The 17023-nt window shown below is 40.5% G+C and overlaps 4 protein-coding genes across 4 annotated transcripts; 2 read left to right on the top strand and 2 right to left on the bottom strand.

Moving 5' to 3' along the window:
- Nucleotides 1-1204: 1204 nt before the first annotated feature.
- LOC6032790 (unconventional prefoldin RPB5 interactor-like protein) lies at nt 1205-2167 on the bottom strand. Its single transcript, XM_001843277.2, has 2 exons — nt 2037-2167; nt 1205-1977 (listed from the first exon to the last, which is right to left on the bottom strand). Exons 1-2 carry the CDS (start codon nt 2064-2066, stop codon nt 1351-1353), a joined length of 657 nt encoding a protein of 218 aa, XP_001843329.2. The 5' UTR covers nt 2067-2167; the 3' UTR covers nt 1205-1350.
- A 98-nt stretch (nt 2168-2265) lies between these two features.
- LOC6032791 (cyclin-dependent kinase 10) lies at nt 2266-3907 on the top strand. Its single transcript, XM_001843278.2, has 5 exons — nt 2266-2412; nt 2474-2598; nt 2660-2732; nt 2796-3058; nt 3119-3907. Exons 1-5 carry the CDS (start codon nt 2403-2405, stop codon nt 3857-3859), a joined length of 1212 nt encoding a protein of 403 aa, XP_001843330.1. The 5' UTR covers nt 2266-2402; the 3' UTR covers nt 3860-3907.
- Nucleotides 3898-4395, bottom strand: LOC6032792 (39S ribosomal protein L42, mitochondrial). Its single transcript, XM_001843279.2, has one exon. The coding sequence runs from the start codon at nt 4356-4358 to the stop codon at nt 3972-3974; it is 387 nt and encodes a 128-aa protein (XP_001843331.1). The 5' UTR covers nt 4359-4395; the 3' UTR covers nt 3898-3971.
- Nucleotides 4396-11420: 7025 nt separating this feature from the next.
- LOC119769379 lies at nt 11421-15564 on the top strand. The gene is made up of 4 exons (XM_038261435.1): nt 11421-11427; nt 13344-13879; nt 13988-14653; nt 15535-15564. The coding sequence occupies exons 1-4, from the start codon at nt 11421-11423 to the stop codon at nt 15562-15564; spliced, it is 1239 nt and encodes a 412-aa protein (XP_038117363.1).
- The last annotated feature ends 1459 nt before the right edge of the window (nt 15565-17023 follow it).

Here is a 17023-nt window from a genome sequence, read left to right as displayed (position 1 = left end):
AGCCGTGAGAAAGCAAAGTTCGAAGCGGATAGAGAAAACTGTATTTTGCTCTCTCCTGCTCGCGTCTCGGCTTACGCGCTTTTATGGGCACCCTGAATTTCAGCATGTCGAGTGAAATCCTTTTTTTTTTCCTCATGAACTTATTTTTATAAGATACTTCTTGGTGCTGGTTTTCGTAATGACACTTTTCTTAGAATATATAGTATTTATAGAGGATCTTTTGCCAAACAATGGAAACTTTATAAAATTAAGCAAAAAGATAAAAATATTCATCTTTTTCTCAAAAAGTTTTCTGAACAGGTCGATATTTCGACCAAGTGTCGTCTCTGTTTACCTCAAAATCCAAAACAGTTATTTCTTCACATGAAAAATCAGATACATATAAACTGTCTGTCCGGATAAAATAAATACTGTGATGTTATGACATTATATTTATATTTTATGATAATATATTTTTGATAAACAAATTTTTTCACGCGCCCCAAAAAAAATTATTTACGAAGCTGTTTAAACCGGCTGATCTTTTTCGGTTCTGTAAAGTCTTGTTTTATAGCCGAACATGGATTGGAATCAGGATTTGTGACTTTATGTTCAACGACGTCTCCGATGATCTGAGGAATAGAAAGGAGTGTTTAAAAAAATATCCTGTTGCTAGCATTACATTATTTACTTACGTCTGTTGCAATGCTGCTCTTTTTCTTAGTTACAGACTCGATGTATTTAGCCTCCTGTTGGGTTGCGTTTCGCTTTTTCAAAATTGATTTGGTTTCCAGCTTGGGCGGAGCAACGATCTCTTTTGATGTGCAATGCTCAAACAAACGGTAAATGTCAACTGGACTTTGAATTTCGTTGTTTCCATCGGATGGCGTCGAATATGTGGTGCATTCATCAGAATGTTTGATTTTAAGCTCCAGTGTGCTGTTGCACTTTGTGTTTGTTTCTTCATCATCAATGATTTTAACGCTCACGTCGTTCGCAAACTTGATAACTTTTTTTCTTTTTTCGCTTTTCTCACCGGATTCTTCCCATGAAGGAAGGAGAAAATCAAGTGCTTCTTCCAGCTCGTACGACAGATCGTAAAGGTCCACCTTTTCTTCGATGGTGGTTTCACTATGTTTTAATTTAAGTTGAATTTCCTTCAATTCTTGCTTGAAAGTTTCGATTTTGTCGCGTTTGTTCATGCTCTTGGTAACCTGCAAAAGCTTTAAGAATGCTGGTGAAACGTTATCTTCCGAAGCACTCGACTCTTCGTCCTCCTCCTCGTCGTCGTCAGTGGTTTCAATTTCACATTGTTCGTCGTTTGAGGAATTGTGCACCGGAGTGCATGATGTATTTGAGTGGTGTTCTGTTTCACGATCGTGAGCAATTCTCTTTTTCACTCAACCTGATCTCGCCAGACATCAACTTGTGCAACTGTTCGTCGTTGGGGGGCACATTCAATCTGTCTATTTCCGCTTCTAGCTCCTCCATCAGCTCCAACTCTTCCAGATGCTCCATGATTTGTCGGTCTGTGCTATCCTGCTTGTTCTGCTGCCTTTCCTGCGCCTCGCGTATTTTGCTTTCCTTGACACGTTGTCGATGCTCTTCGCGCCACACACTTTCTCGTTGGTCGTCGTATTCTTCGATGATTTCCTGACCTCCAAATGCTTCCTCTGCAAAAGGCACTTCCACCTTATCGGTAAAAAGTTCTCGCTCCCTGTCGTATTTTTGCAGCATTTCCCGGGCGGCTTTAAGGCGATGATCAACGATTACTTTGGCCTGATTGACGGTACAGTCGGAAAAGTAACCGGAACCGTGACTGGCCAACACTTCCCCGGTGTGGTACAAGTAGCCCGGGAGTAAGGCTTTTGATCCGATCGGGATAAGAATATCAACTTTGAACTGCTTGCGATACAGGTCCAGATTGGATTTCACTTCCTGATGTTCTTGTTCGTATTGTTTCCATTTTGCCGCCTCCGCTGTATTCTTCTGCAGAGCCTGTTGAACAAAATAATAATTTGATATCAGTCGCTCAACTATGTGAGGAAACACATTACCTCGGTGTACACTTTACTGTAAAGATCCATGATAAATAATATGAAAATGTAACGCTCACCGTTTTGAGCAACAATGCAAAAGAGATTCAAAACAAAAAATCACACGGCGTGTGGATGCCGGAATCAAAACATACAGGCTTATGCGAAAATACCTGTATAACAGTTACACGGTTTTTGTAGAACAGTTACGCGCATTTTGAGTAATTTACCACAACAGTGTATTTGGTTGAACTGTCAAAAAAGCTTTTTGTTGCTTTTTGTTTGATGCTTTTGCAGAAGTGTTTCTGAAATCCATTCTGATATTTAATTAATAAAATTAATATCTCTATATTTGCGAAGTAACTACATTCTAATTCGAACTTCAACATGACTAAAGGTAAAAAAGCTGCGTTCCTCAAACGTAAATCGGTTGTTTAACGAAACGAATTCTATTCCAGAAAAGCGCAAGGCTGCCGACGGAGGTAAACAAACCGGAACGAGCGACCCGTGCGGACCAATAACGCGGAAGGGCCTGATGTCCTTCTTGACCAAACAGTTCACCGACATCCCGAGCAAGGACATTGTAGGAGACTCAGTGTTACTCAAGGCACTTCGATATGATAATTGATTACATTTTTTTCCAGTTTGGCAAATGCCGGTACGTGTCCGCCTTTCAAAAGTGTAATCGAGTGGGCGAAGGAACGTACGGAATCGTGTGTAAGTTTAATTCTGATCTGTTTTCAGTAGGATGTTTCTATAATTTATTATTATTTCCTGCAGTTCGAGCCAGGGACACTACTAATAATGAAATTGTCGCGCTGAAAAAAGTTCGAATTGATCAGGAAATATTTAAGGATGGATTTCCCGTTAGCGGCCTGCGAGAGATTCAGATCTTGAAGAGTTGCAATCACGAAAATGTAGTCCAGCTGAAGGAAGTTGTGGTCGGAAACAGCCTGGAGAGCATTTTTCTGGTTATGGAGTTTTGTGAGCAAGATTTGGCTTCGCTTCTGGACAACATGGAGTCGCCGTTTACGGAGTCACAGGTAAAATATAAAAATTCTGGACAAAACTCTTGAATAAAATAAATGTGTTTTTGCTTCCAGGTTAAATGCATCGTAATTCAGCTCCTGAAAGGGCTGCGTTATTTGCACGCCAACTTTATCATTCATCGCGACTTAAAAGTCTCAAATCTGCTTCTCACGGACAAGGGCTGCCTGAAGATTGCCGATTTCGGATTGGCCCGCTATCAGAGCGACTCGACTAAACCGATGACACCGGGCCTGGTCACCTTGTGGTATCGATCTCCTGAGCTATTGTTCGGTGCGAAGGAGCAAACCACTGCCGTGGACATGTGGGCCGCCGGTTGTATTCTGGGCGAACTTTTGGCCCACAAACCTTTACTACCAGGTGTCAGTGAGATTTCCCAAATTGAGCTCATCATAGATCTACTCGGAACGCCGTCCGAAACCATTTGGCCCGATTTCTCGCGTCTGCCGGCACTACAGAATTTCACGTTGAAGGCCCAACCGTACAATAACCTGAAACCTAAATTCGCATGGCTTTCATCGGCGGGACTGCGGCTGCTCAACTTCCTGTTTATGTACGACCCCAAGAAGAGAGCATCTGCCGAAGAGTGTTTGCAAAGTAGCTACTTCAAGGAAGCGCCTTTACCGTGTGATCCGAAACTTATGCCAACATTTCCGCATCACCGAGATTTGAAGAATGCTCCCTCAGCCGAGGCGCCATCTTCCTCTTCCAATGTGAATGCAATTTTTGATCAAACCACAATGCCAACCATTTCGGATTTACTCGGTTCGCTGGTGAAGAAGAGACGTATCGATTAAGTATTTAAGTATGTTTTTCCCAAATAAAGGCACTGAACTTTCAAGAAACAAAGTTTTATTCATTACATTATTTTAATTAAAAATCTAGAAGCCAACTAAGCCACGAAACAGCTTAAAGAAATTCCCGGTCCATGGGAGTGCGTTTCGCTTTCTTGTCGCGTGCTCGTGGGAACCAACGGTGCTTGGTGGTGAAGGTTGCCTTGGCGAGCTCGTCACGAACAAACTCGGGATGTTTGTCCTTCAAGCCGCTCGCGCCGGAACAAACCAGCTCGTCGTTGATTAGATTCGAACCTGATTCCACGGAATTCCTCACAATTGGCTTCGAATGTTCATACGGGAACTGTGGCTGGGGGTGCCACGCCAGGTAGCACTTTTCCCCGACAGGAATGACTTGCTGCACGAGAGACTGAGGACATCCCGGTGCGATCGGAACATTTTCGTATTGCTTCAGGGTTTTGAAATGATTCCAGCGGCGGAAAACCCTCACGCACAGAGCCATGATGCAACTTTGACAATCACGTTTTGATTACACTCTTGACAAGAGTGACGCCAAAAATGCCATGTTTTACACTTTTTGTGTAGCGCTGAATTATGCAAAATTTAAAGAACCATGACTTGCGTTAAATGCACTCATGTTTCCATTGGATAATTTAAGCAATACAATTTGGATTTGTAAACAAGCAGTTTATCCTGCTTACGTCAGTGACTGTGTACATTTAGCATGAGCAGAATAGATTGTTTGTTTACAAACCCACACTGTTTGAATTTTGGATGAGACTGTGTACATTTAGCATGAGCAGGATAGACTGTTTGTTTACAAACCCACGTTGGTCCAATTACATTGTTTTGTTTGAATTTTGGGTGAGAGTGTATATTCTTTAGTTGTGTGTGATGACAGCTCACAGCAGTTGATTGTTAACTTTTGCATAAAGAGATTGAAGCTAATTTTGTCGCGATTTTTCGGTGATTTAAATCGTCAACCTGAGTTTACCTGTGTATTTTCTATGAGTTTCTTCAAAAATTCTGCATTTGTCGAAAAAAATGGCAACGCCGTTTACTTTTCTAGTGTGCACTGGTGATATTTATAGTGCGTTTCGGTCGTTTCCATTTCTTGTTAAAAAGTGATTAAAAATATCTTGCAAATTTAGCTGAATGAAGGCGATTTTTTTGTGGTTGCAGTGCACATGTGAGCAATATCTGTGTTAGGCATTTAATACATCACAGGTGAGTTTTTTTGATTGAGATTCCGAAAAAATGTCCACGTGGTTTATGGTTTGGTGGGTTGTTTGTCATTATAGCAGGGAGACGACTCCCACGCTTGGAATGATTTAACGGCCTAACAACAACCAAGGCCGGGACCGACGTCCCCATCCCCATCTCCATCCGATCTTTAACGGTTTTACAGATAACACAAAGAAACCCGTTTTTTTGATTAAATCAATATTGAATGTTTTTCTAAATAAAGAGGGCCGCCAAATGCGACTGATGCCTTGGGACCATCCATAAACCACGTGGACACTGTTAATACAAAGAGACGAGTTGTTCCTTTTAATTCCGCTATACACTTTAAAGAAGGGGTTATGGCGATTGTCCACGACAAGTTTTTTTGTATGGACAATTGTTCACAAAGGTGGGGGAAGGGGGGAAGAGATTCCCAAAAAAGTGTCTACATGGTTTATGGATGGACCCCTTTCAGAGTCATAAGGCCGTTGCAAATATTTTTTGAAGTTTATGGTTCCCGACTCTGATCATAGTCCAGTAGTTTTGCAATCATCAGTTTTCAAAATATCCAAGTAGGCGAACAGCATCTAGGATCAACATCATCCTATTTCTATTATCTATTGGCCTATCAGCACTTTGATCATGAATTAGAGCTTTCATAAAGTGTTTTGACTGGTCCAAAGTAATAAATAGCTCAAATAAAAGTGAGCAAACAACTCTTCATTGTTGATACACTTGAAAAAGTTGATTCAAAAGCGGAAAACGGACATAATGCCTAAAGGGACCATCCATAAACCACGTGGACACTTCAGGGGGGGGTATGGCGATTGTCCACGATCCATACAAAAATGATTTTTTTAAGGGGGGCGGGAGGGGGGTTGAGATTTCCAAAAAGTATCCACGTGGTTTACGGATGGTCTCAAAATTGACCGCGTATTAATCACAGCAAAAATTGAACGAATTTTCAGTAAGCCGGGTGTTTAGCTCGTATTTAAAAATACTTCTCAAATCCAAATAAACTGGATTGCTGTAATAAGCATTTTTAAACACTTTTTGCATTCAAATGTTGAAAAAATGACTTGAATATTCGATTTCTATATTTTTATTGTAGTAATAAAAAAAATTAACTTTATTTTGAATTATTTTAAGTTAAAAAAAGTTGCGCGATTAGGAAAATATTTGTAACGGCCTGAAAAGTTGTTAAAAAGTAAATGAATGAAATCTACGGAATAATGGAAACCATCTTTATAAATATGAGCTTTGTTTTTTAGGCCTGCCCGCGAAAGATTTTTTTTATAACACCATACTTTTGTGCATAAAAGGTTTACTTTTTAATATTAGTCTTGAGTGATAGATTTGGGCTCCTTAAACACAATCCAATCGATTGAATTGAATGAAGTGAATTCCCTATCAATACATTAAATTTAAAAATTCGGGTATAAATGATATGGAATTGACGATACTATCCAGTTGTATTTTTGATTAGGTATTCTATCCTAGAGCAATTCTCTACAAAATCGGTCTTTTTTCTTAAATTTTAATTTTTGTATTTTTTAATCCGACTGAAACTTTTTTGGTGCCTTCGGTATGCACAAAGAAGCCATTTTGCATAATTAGTTTGTCCATATAATTTTCCATACAAATTTGGCAGTTGGCCATACAAAAATGATGTATGAAAATTCAAAAATCTGTATCTTTTGAAGGAATTTTTTGATCGATATGGTGTCTCCGGCAAAGTTGTAGGTATGGATACAGACTACACTGAAGAAAATGATACACTGTAAAAAAAAATTTGGTGATTTTTTTATTTAACTTTTTATCACTAAAACTTAATTTGCAAAAAAACATTATTTTTATTTTTTTTATTTTTTTATATGTTTTAGAGGATATAAAATGCCAACTTTTCAGAAATTTCCAGGTTGTGCAAAAAATCTTTGAGCGAGTTATGAATTTTTGAATCAATACTGATTTTTTCAAAATCGAAATATTAATTGCAAAAATTTTTCAACTTCATTTTTCGATGTAAAATCAAATTTGCAATTAAAAAGTACTTTAGTGAAATTTTGATAAAGTGCACCGTTTTCAAGTTTAATCCATTTTTAGGTGACTTTTTTCAAGTTTTACATTTTTTTAAATTAGTGCACATGTTTGGCCACCTTTGAAAAAAATATTTTTGAAAAGCTGAGAAAATTCTCTATATTTTGCATTTTTGAACTTTGTTGATACGACCCTTAGTTGCTGAGATATTGCCATGCAAAGGTTAAAAAACAGGAAAATTGATGTTTTCTAAGTCCCACCCAAACAACACACCATTTTCTAATGACGATATCTCAGCAACTAATGGTCCGATTTTCAATGTTAAAATATGAAACATTCGTGAAATTTTCCGATCTTTTCGAAAAAATTTTTTTCAAAATTTTTAAACCAAGACTAACATTTCAAAAGGGCCAAACATTCAATATTACGCCTTTTTAAAATGTTAGTCTTTGTTTGAAAATTTTCAAAATATTTTTTTCGAAAAGATCGGAAAATTTCACAAATGTTTCATATTTTAACATTGAAAATCGGAACATTACTTGCTGAGATATCGACAATTAAAAATTGTTAGCTGTTTGGGTGAGACTTAGAAAACATCAATTTTCCTGTTTTTTAACCTTTGCATTTCAATATCTCAACCACTAAAGGTCGTATAAACAAAGTCCCAAGAAACAAAATATATCTAATCTAATCTAATCTAATCTAACACAAACGCAGCCAGTCCGATGAAAGCATGCTGGAAAGTCTTGTGATTAGATTACGCCCCAAGCACTTTTCTTGTCATTATTAATAATTGCAGTACATCCGAGAACACCCGAAAATGCATTGCAAAAATTAAAGCGGCCAGCCCTACTACGTTGTGTTTACCGCAGAGAGGATTCTGAGAACGGATCACATTTCACAGAACCTACAGGGGAGGAAGGATGCGTGGACATACCGTACCAAACGCTCCTGTTTACAGTTTCATATGTGTTTTGTATAATGTGTTAAGTGTAAAATATAGTGTGGTTATATAATCAATTAAATATAATAATAAACATGCAAAAACAAGACAGCGTGTCCCCGTGGTCAGCACACTAATGATGCCATTATTAAATTATAATAACCACGCACCCAAGCACACAAACAGCGACACAAAAGAAATCAAAATGAACATGCAAAAACAAGACAGCGCGTCCCCGTGGTCAGCGCACTAATGATGCCATTATTTAATTATAATAACCACGCACCCAAGCACACAAACAGCGACACAAAAGAAATGAAAATGAGCATGCAAAAACAAGACAGCGCGTCCCCTTGGTCAGCACACTAATGATGCCATTATTAAATTATAATAACCTCGCACCCAAGCACACAAACAGCGACACAAAAGAAATCAAAATGAACATGCAAAAACAAGACAGCGCGTCCCCGTGGTCAGCGCACCATTGATGCCATTATTTAATTATAATAACCACGCACCCAAGCACACAAACAGCGACACAAAACAAATGAAAATGAGCATGCAAAAACAAGACAGCGCGTCCCCGTGGTCAGCACACTAATCCAAAGTCCCAAGAAACAAAATATAGAGAATTTTCTCAGCTTTTCAAAAATATTTTTTCCAAAAGTGAGCAAACATGTGCACTAATTTAAAAAAATGAAAAACTGCGACTATTTTGAAAAAAGTCACCTAAATATGGATTTAACTTGAAAACGGTGCACTTTATCAAAATTTCACTAAAGTACTTTTTGATTGCAAATTTGATTTTACATCTTAAAATGAAGTTGAAAAATTTTTGCAACCAATACTTCGATTTTTTGAAAAAATCAGTATTGATTCAAAAATGCATAACTCACTCAAAGACCTTTTGCACAACCTGGAAATTTCTGAAAAGTTGGCATTTTATGTCCTCTAAAACATATCAAAAAATTAACAATAGTGTTTTTTGCAAATCAAGTTTTAGTGATAAAACTAACTTAATCCACCTATGTGGTTGATGCCTTCCTCTTTTTTTACCAACAATGGGTAATATGAGTGGTTTGGACACATATTTCAGCTATTTTTTTGAATCCAGAAAAAAACGTACACACATATAACATAAGTAATCATAACTCGAGACAGGGTTGCCAGATCTTCAATGTTTTGGACTCGTTGGAAAGGGTTTTGATAATCTAACCAACGATGGGTCAGATGGTGGATCCGGACACAATTTACATACATTTAAGTGGGATCCGGCTTCAAAAAGTACATAAATATTACTTAAGTGGCCATATCTCGAGACAGGGTTGCCAGATCTTCAGTGTTTTGAATTCGTTGGAAAGGTTTTTCGATTATCTAACCAACGATGGGTCGGATGGTGGATCCGGACATAGTTTACATACATTTAAGTGGGATCCGGCTTCAAAAAAGTGCATCAATATCACTTAAGTGGACATATCTCGAGACAAGGTTGCCAGATCTTCAATGTTTTGGACTCGTTGGAAAGGTTTTTCGATAACCTAACCAACGATGGGTCGGATGGTGGATCCGGACATAGTTTACATACATTTAAGTGAGATTCGGCTTCCAAAAAGTACATAAATATTACTTATGTGGCCATATCTCGAGATAGGGTTGCCAGATCTTCAGTGTTTTGGATTCGTTGGAAAGGTTTTTCGATTATCTAACCATGGTGGTGGATCCGGACATAGTTTACATACATTTAAGTGAGATCCGGCTTCCAAAAAGTGCATCAATATCACTTAAGTGGCCATATCTCGAGACAGGGTTGCCAGATCTTCAGTGTTTTGGATTCGTTGGAAAGGTTTTTCGATTACCTAACCATCGATGGGTCGGATGGTGGATCCGGACATAGTTTACATACATTTAAGTGAGATCCGGCTTCAAAAAAGTGCATCAATACCACTTAAGAGGACATATCTCGAGACAGGGTTGCCAGATCTTCAATGTTTTGGACTCGTTGGAAAGGTCTTTTGATTACCCAACCAACGATGGGTTGGATGATGGATCCTGACATAGTTTTCATGCATATAAGTGAGATCCGGATATGTGTGAAAACACATTTTTATATATAACTTTTGAACTACTTATCTAAACTTCAAACAATTCAATAGCGATGTATGGGACCCTAAACCAAGTCGAATGCAACCGGTTTGATCAAAATCGATCCAGCCAGTGCTGAGAAAACTTGGCAAGAATTTTGAACGCATACATACATACACACACACACACATACACACACACAGACATTTGTTCAGTTTTCGATTCTGAGTCGATAGGTATACATGAATATAGGTCTACGAGCTGTATTTCAAAAGTTCATTTTTCGAGCAGGATTATAGCCTTACCTCAGTGAGGAAGGCAAAAAGTTAAATAAAAAAATCACCAAATTTTTTTTACAGTGTATCATTTTTTTCAGTGTAGTCTGTATCCATACCTACAACTTTGCCGAAGACAACAAATCGATCAAAAAATTCCTTCAAAAGATACAGATTTTTGAATTTTCATACATCATTTTTGTGGACAGTTGCCAAATATGTATGGAAAATTTTATGGAAAAACTAATGATGCAAAATTGCTTCTTTGGGCATACCGAAGGCACCAAAAAAGTTTCAGTCGGATTAAAAAATACAAAAAAAAATCGAATGACCGAAATCCGACCGAAATGAATTTTACCAAGTTTTTAAAGCTCTGTTTTGGTTTGATTGAAAACGTGGGTGCCCACCTAAAAATTAATCTAAAGTTTAGTATCCACATACTTATAATCAAATTAGCTCTCAAACACTTCTTCCTCAGGGAAGTAACGTAGCAGAATAATTCGATCAGATATCCTAGCAAAGGAAGCCCACCCTTCGTACGAACGTTCATCCGCGTGCTCCTTTTAAAAAGGAAGCACAGTTCAAAATTGTTTTTTTTTTTAAATTATTTTATTTTTGTATTAAACATTAAACGGCATCATAAACCTGTTTAAATTAAACATACCGTAATTTTTGTGTTGTGTCTAATGTATCGAAATCGCAACTATTTTTAACTGTGTGTTTCTCACTTACAACACTAAAGACGATGTAGGTATGCATGAAGTTTGTGTCAGAGGGAAGAGCTGATGAGATTTGCTTTCGTCGTGCAGATACTGTGAATAAGCTGTTACTATTTTACTATCGTGGAAGTTTAGAAAAAATGCATATATTATTTCAGGAGGCTTGGTCAAAAATAATACAAGAAATTATGTAGAAATTCAATGCAAATCTGTTTTGGCAAAATTATTGTATTTAGCTTATTTGAAATTTTGAATCCTGCGATAGCTTAAAATAAGTTGTAAAGATGGTCGGTTTTTAATTTTAAATATGAATTTGTTAGTGGCTAGAATCGCACTGTTACTGAATTTGAGTAGATTCTGGATCTCTGTCGAAGCTGCATGCCGTTCGAGTTTGTAAGGGTTATATATATTCTCACTGTGTTCATAGGCATTCCCACTGAGCTTTTTATTATATCATTATGATGTATTGGGTTCGTAAAGCATTAACCTCTTACACCGTCTCACACTTTTCTCATTATCGCCAAAGGGGGTAATGCTATACGGTTGAGTTTTGTCAATAATATTGTTGTTGTTAATTGATGTGATACAACTTGTCAAATTATATATATAGTCAATTCCTATCAGTAGCGTGCCTAGCTCCTCGAGGAAGGTGGGGCAATTATATGGACGTTTAGAAAATTTCGTCGTTTATGGACGCCCCCTTGACTAAAATTAGAACAAATTTCTGAGGATGGTGGGGCAGTTGCCCCATGTTGCCCCACCCTGTGCACGCTAGTGGATTAGACAAAAAATATAATGAATATGAATTGGTCAGCATTACTCCTGCGCCGTTTGTTTCTTGTATAACTCAACACTGAGGAATTTGAAAATTCTTCGAAAAGTTTTTTATTAGATTTGTTGACAACAAGGGAAACATGTTTTCACCCTTCATTCAACTACCTCTGGTATGGATATGTTGATACCATCAACACCAAAGAGAAATTGAATGAAGATTGATTGGCACTTCAGTGGGATTAAACTTTGTTATCACCATCTTTGCGTGGTTGTTATGTGTAGGGATATCTTTGACTTCGATGTCATCTTCTTCGCTCAGTTTTTTTTTTATTTGCAATGACTATATTTTATGACGAGCCTCTTTTTTTATTAAGTGACAGCTTGAAGTTTTTTTTAGGAAATCATGATTTTTGAACTATCAGATTTCCCTTTAAAGATTTGTCGTTCAGAAGTTTTCCTTGCAAAGATCAATTTGTCCAATGATTCTGTCAAAATTAAGAAAAACCATTAGAGCCGAATCTGGCCTTCAAATTGGATGCTGAAAAGGAGAGTTAGGTGAGGGCAATTTATCTGCATCCTTAGAGCTGGCACTTCTTAAAAGTCCAGTTTTTTCTCTAAAGATTACTCTAGGCAATTAGGTAGTAGGATTATGACCGGAATTTTAATTTCCTCAAACTGTTCCCCTCCTTTTTAATTTGGTAGAAAAGCAACGTGCAACAATACTTTGCGCTTCCAAGCATAACACGCGAAAGCAGAATATCAAAGTTTCTTTTAACATCTACCATGCTTCTACTTTTCATGTTAATGCGCAGATTTTATCCCAATTTTGTTGTTCGGTTCAAAGGAAACGATATAAACAAATTTATGAATATTAAATATCACTAGAGAACAAAAATAGAATTAACATCACATTTTCTTTTATAACTTAAACATACACCAAATTTGGGATTTTTTTGCTAGTTTTTTTTTCAAAAATCATAATCAAATCATCTGCTCGAACGTAGAAGTCCAAAGGTTTGAATGGGAAGGGCACCCAAACCTCTTTCCACACCAAGGAACCTTCTCCCCCCAGGGTTCGAACTGACGACCTTTGGATTGCGAGTCCAACCGCCGCACAGTGGACCCAGGTGTGACAAAAATCAAAAAATGAAAGTTAAATTTCAGTAGCATTAGTATCTAAGTCTCGGTAGCTCGTAGGCGACCTCGTCGCCCCGAGGCTAGGTAGCGCGGCCCTGATAAGGCTGCCTACCGAAAAAGAGGATCGCGAATGGCAAGAAGATTGGAAATCCGGAGCAAACGGCAGAAGCCTATTAAAAGCAGATCACCGATTGGCGACTCGGTTCTTGGAACTGCAGATCCCTGAACTTTTGGGTTTCCAGTTCGCATTGGCGAATGAGTTGCAACCTCGCAACTTCGATGTTGTGGCACTGCAGGAGGTGTGCTTGGAGGAGGAGCAGGTGCTCGACTGGCCAGGTCGGCAGACCGATTCCCGTTTTTTCTGAGCGGCGGCAAGGACAAGAAGCTGGGTACCGGCTTTATTGTGCGGGGCAAGATGCAGGATCGCGTGTTCGGCTTCACGGCGATCAGCGAGCGGATGTGCAAGTTGAGGATAAGAGGCCGTTTCTTCAACTACAGCATAATCAACGTGCACTGCCCCCACGAGGAAAAGCCCGATGATGAAAAGGAAGCATTCTACGTGACGCTGGAGGAGGTGTATGACGGCTGTCCGCGGCAGGATGTGAAAGTCATCATTGGGGATATGAACGCTCGGTTTGGGAGGGAGGAAATGTATCGGCCGACAATAGGCCCAGAAAGCCTGCACTCGGTCACGAACGACAACGGCCAACGCTGCATTGACTTTGCAGCCTCCCGAGGAATGGTGGTCAGGAGCACCTACTTCCCTCGCAAGGACATCCACAAAGCCACCTGGACATCACCTGACCAACGGACGAAAACGCAAATCGACCACGTCCTGATCGACGGCCGATTCTTCTCGGACGTAACGCACGTACGCACCTTTCGCGGTGCGAATATTGACTCGGACCACTACTTAGTTGGAGTTGACATGCGCTCAAAGCTGTCGACGGTGTTTAACCAACGCCGGAGCCGGCGGGCCCCTCCGTTCAACACCGCGTGTCTTCAGAACGGAGAAGTGGCCCACAGGTACGCGCAGCAGCTGGAAGCGAATCTGCCAGGTGAGGAGGAACTTGGCGCAGCCTCGCTCGAAGATGGTTGGAGTCGCATACGCTCAGCCATCGGCAGTGCAGCGGAAGCCACACTGGGTAGTGCGATCCGAGTCAGCCGAAACGATTGGTACGACGACGAGTGCCAACGGATTACCGCCGAGAAGAAGGCAGCTTACGACAGGAAGCTGCACAAGGCGACGAGAGGGAACGTGGAACGATACAGGCAGGCTCGGAATCGGCAGGTCGCGGTCTTCAAGCTCAAAAAGCGCCAGCAGGAAGACCGGGATTGCGCAGAAATGGAGCAGCTATTCCGAGCTAACGAGTCGCGGAAGTTTTACGAGAAGGTGAACCGGTCCCGCAAAGGCTTCGTGCCGCGAGCCGATGTATGCAGGGACAACGAGGGGAACTTGATCGTGAACAAAAGCGAGGTGTTGGACAGGTGGAAGCAGTACTTCAACGAGCACCTTAACGGCGACGAAGCGGACGGAGACGGCGTTGGAGTCAACCTTGGAGCGCCCGCAGCTGATGAACAGTTCCCGGCGCCTGATCTAGAAACGGTAAAGAGGGAGATCAGGAAGCTGAAGAACAACAGAGCTGCCGGCAAGGATCGGTTACCCGGTGAGCTCTTCAAATATGGAGGAGAGAAACTGGCGAGGGCGCTTCACTGTGTGATCTCCAAGATCTGGGAGGAGGAGAAGCTACCGGAGGAGTGGATGGATGGTGTCGTGTGCCCCATCTACAAAAAGGGCGATAAGCTGGACTGCGGCAACTACCGCGGCATCACGCTTATCAACGCGGCCTACAAAATCCTCTCCCAGATCCTCTGCCGTCAGCTGTCACCCCATGCAAGGAGGTTCGTGGGGCCCTACCAAGCGGGCTTCACTGGCGCGCGCGCCACCACGGACCAAATATTTTGTCTCCGACAGATCCTCGAGAAATGTCGTGAGTACAACGTGCCCACACATCACATCTTTATCGACTTCAAGGCGGCCTATGATACAGTCGACCGCGAGCAGCTATGGCAGATTATGCACGAGAACGGGTTTCCGCCTAAACTGACTCGACTGATCAAGGCTACCTTGGATGGTGTGATGTGTCACGTGCGTGTTTCGGGGGATTTAGCGGAACCCTTTGGATCACGCCGAGGGCTGCGGCAAGGTGATGGCCTATCCTGTGCGCTGTTTAACATCGTCCTTGAGGGCATTATTCGAAGGGCGGGCATTGACACGAGTGGCACGATCATGAACAGGTCCTACCAGCTGCTTGCTTTTGCCGATGACATCGACATTGTGGCAAGAAACCTGGAGACGGTGAAGGATGTCTACACCCGACTGAAGGTACAAGCAAGGCGTGTAGGACTTGGCATGAATACGACGAAGACGAAGTACATGAGAGGAAGGGGTTCGAAGCACGTTGGCCCCCATGTCTCACCCTCTAGCTGTGGATGATGATGAGTTGGAGGAGGTGAGCGAGTTCGTGTACTTGGGATCGCTGGTAACCGCCGACAACGACACCAGCAAAGAGATCCGGACTCGTATTTTTGCCGGGAATCGTGCGTACTTCGGATTACGGAAGACTCTCACATCAGATCGAGTGCAACGCCGCACGAAGCTGACGATGTACAAAACACTGATTAGACCGGTAGTCCTCTATGGCCACGAGACTTGGACGATGCGGCAGGAGGACGAACGAGCCCTTGGAGTTTTCGAACGGAAGGTGCTACGAACGATCTACGGTGGAGTGCAGGTGTCTGACGGAGTGTGGCGAAGACGCATGAACCACGAACTGCACGCGTTTCTTGAAGAACCGACCATCGCCACCCAGGCGAAGATCGGGAGGCTCAGGTGGGCCGGCCATGTCGCCCGAATGGACGAGAGCCAGTCTGTCAGACTGCTTTTTGACCGCGCTGAACCAGCTGGCGGAACAGGCAGAAGAGCAGGGAAACCGCGCGCACGGTGGGGAGATCAAGTGAATGGTGATATCCGGAAGATCTGTAACCTGGGAAATTGGAGAGTAGCAGCTCAAGATCGAGAAAGATGGAAGCGTCTTCTTGCTACAGCACGCGTACCTGGTGCGCTATGCTGATTGGTATGGTATGTAGTATTTTTCTATTTTTTCTCATACCTTCAAAAACACTTTCCCAAATTTTGAGCAAGATTGAATGGAATTTGAATTTTTGGCGGCTTTGAGAGTGCAGACATTTTTGTTATTTCTATTAGCTGAAACTTCAAAATTCGCAAAAAAGATTTTTTCTTAAAACTTGTATAACTCAGCCAATTTTAAACCAAATTTGATTCTTCTGGCTGCATTCGAAAGGTATTTGAATGTTGTTAATTTTACTGTTCTTGGAATTTTGATTGACCCCTCCCCCTTTTTAGCTATTCAAACGAAAGAAAGCATTAATTATTTTCAAGATTTTTTCGAATTTCAACCCTTCAGGAACAATTTTGTACGGGTGTGACCAAAGTCTCGTATGCAGTTTTTCTCATGAAATTTAATTTACTTTCAGACTGTGTATAGCAAATTTTGCTCATACTTGCTCGAAAGATCAAAATTTGCATGTTTCTAAAAAAGAGTCAAAGTGGATCTACTCTACTCTATTCACGAATTGGATCAAAAGTAGGATATGGCAATCGCCTTATGTTTTTTCTTCATATTCAAGAATTCAACAAATGTACTAAAATAATACTGGATTTTGGATTTCTCAGTGTACCAAGATACAAATATCGTTTAACAAAATTTCGGTTATGGATCATTGTGATATGGTACCACCCTAACATTTTATTTGTTAAGATTTACACACACACAAAATCAAAATTCCAAGCTTTTATTGATTAAAAAATACAATTTCAACAATTAAAAAAAAAAAATTAAAAAGTGATAATTTATGAACCACCCTAATGTGCTTAGATTTTATTTCATGAAAA

This window comes from Culex quinquefasciatus, chromosome 3 (genome assembly GCF_015732765.1).
Source record: "Culex quinquefasciatus strain JHB chromosome 3, VPISU_Cqui_1.0_pri_paternal, whole genome shotgun sequence".
Taxonomy (NCBI): domain Eukaryota; kingdom Metazoa; phylum Arthropoda; class Insecta; order Diptera; family Culicidae; genus Culex; species Culex quinquefasciatus.
Note: the sequence above shows the minus strand (reverse complement) of the source record. Positions and strands in the feature narration are given on the sequence as shown.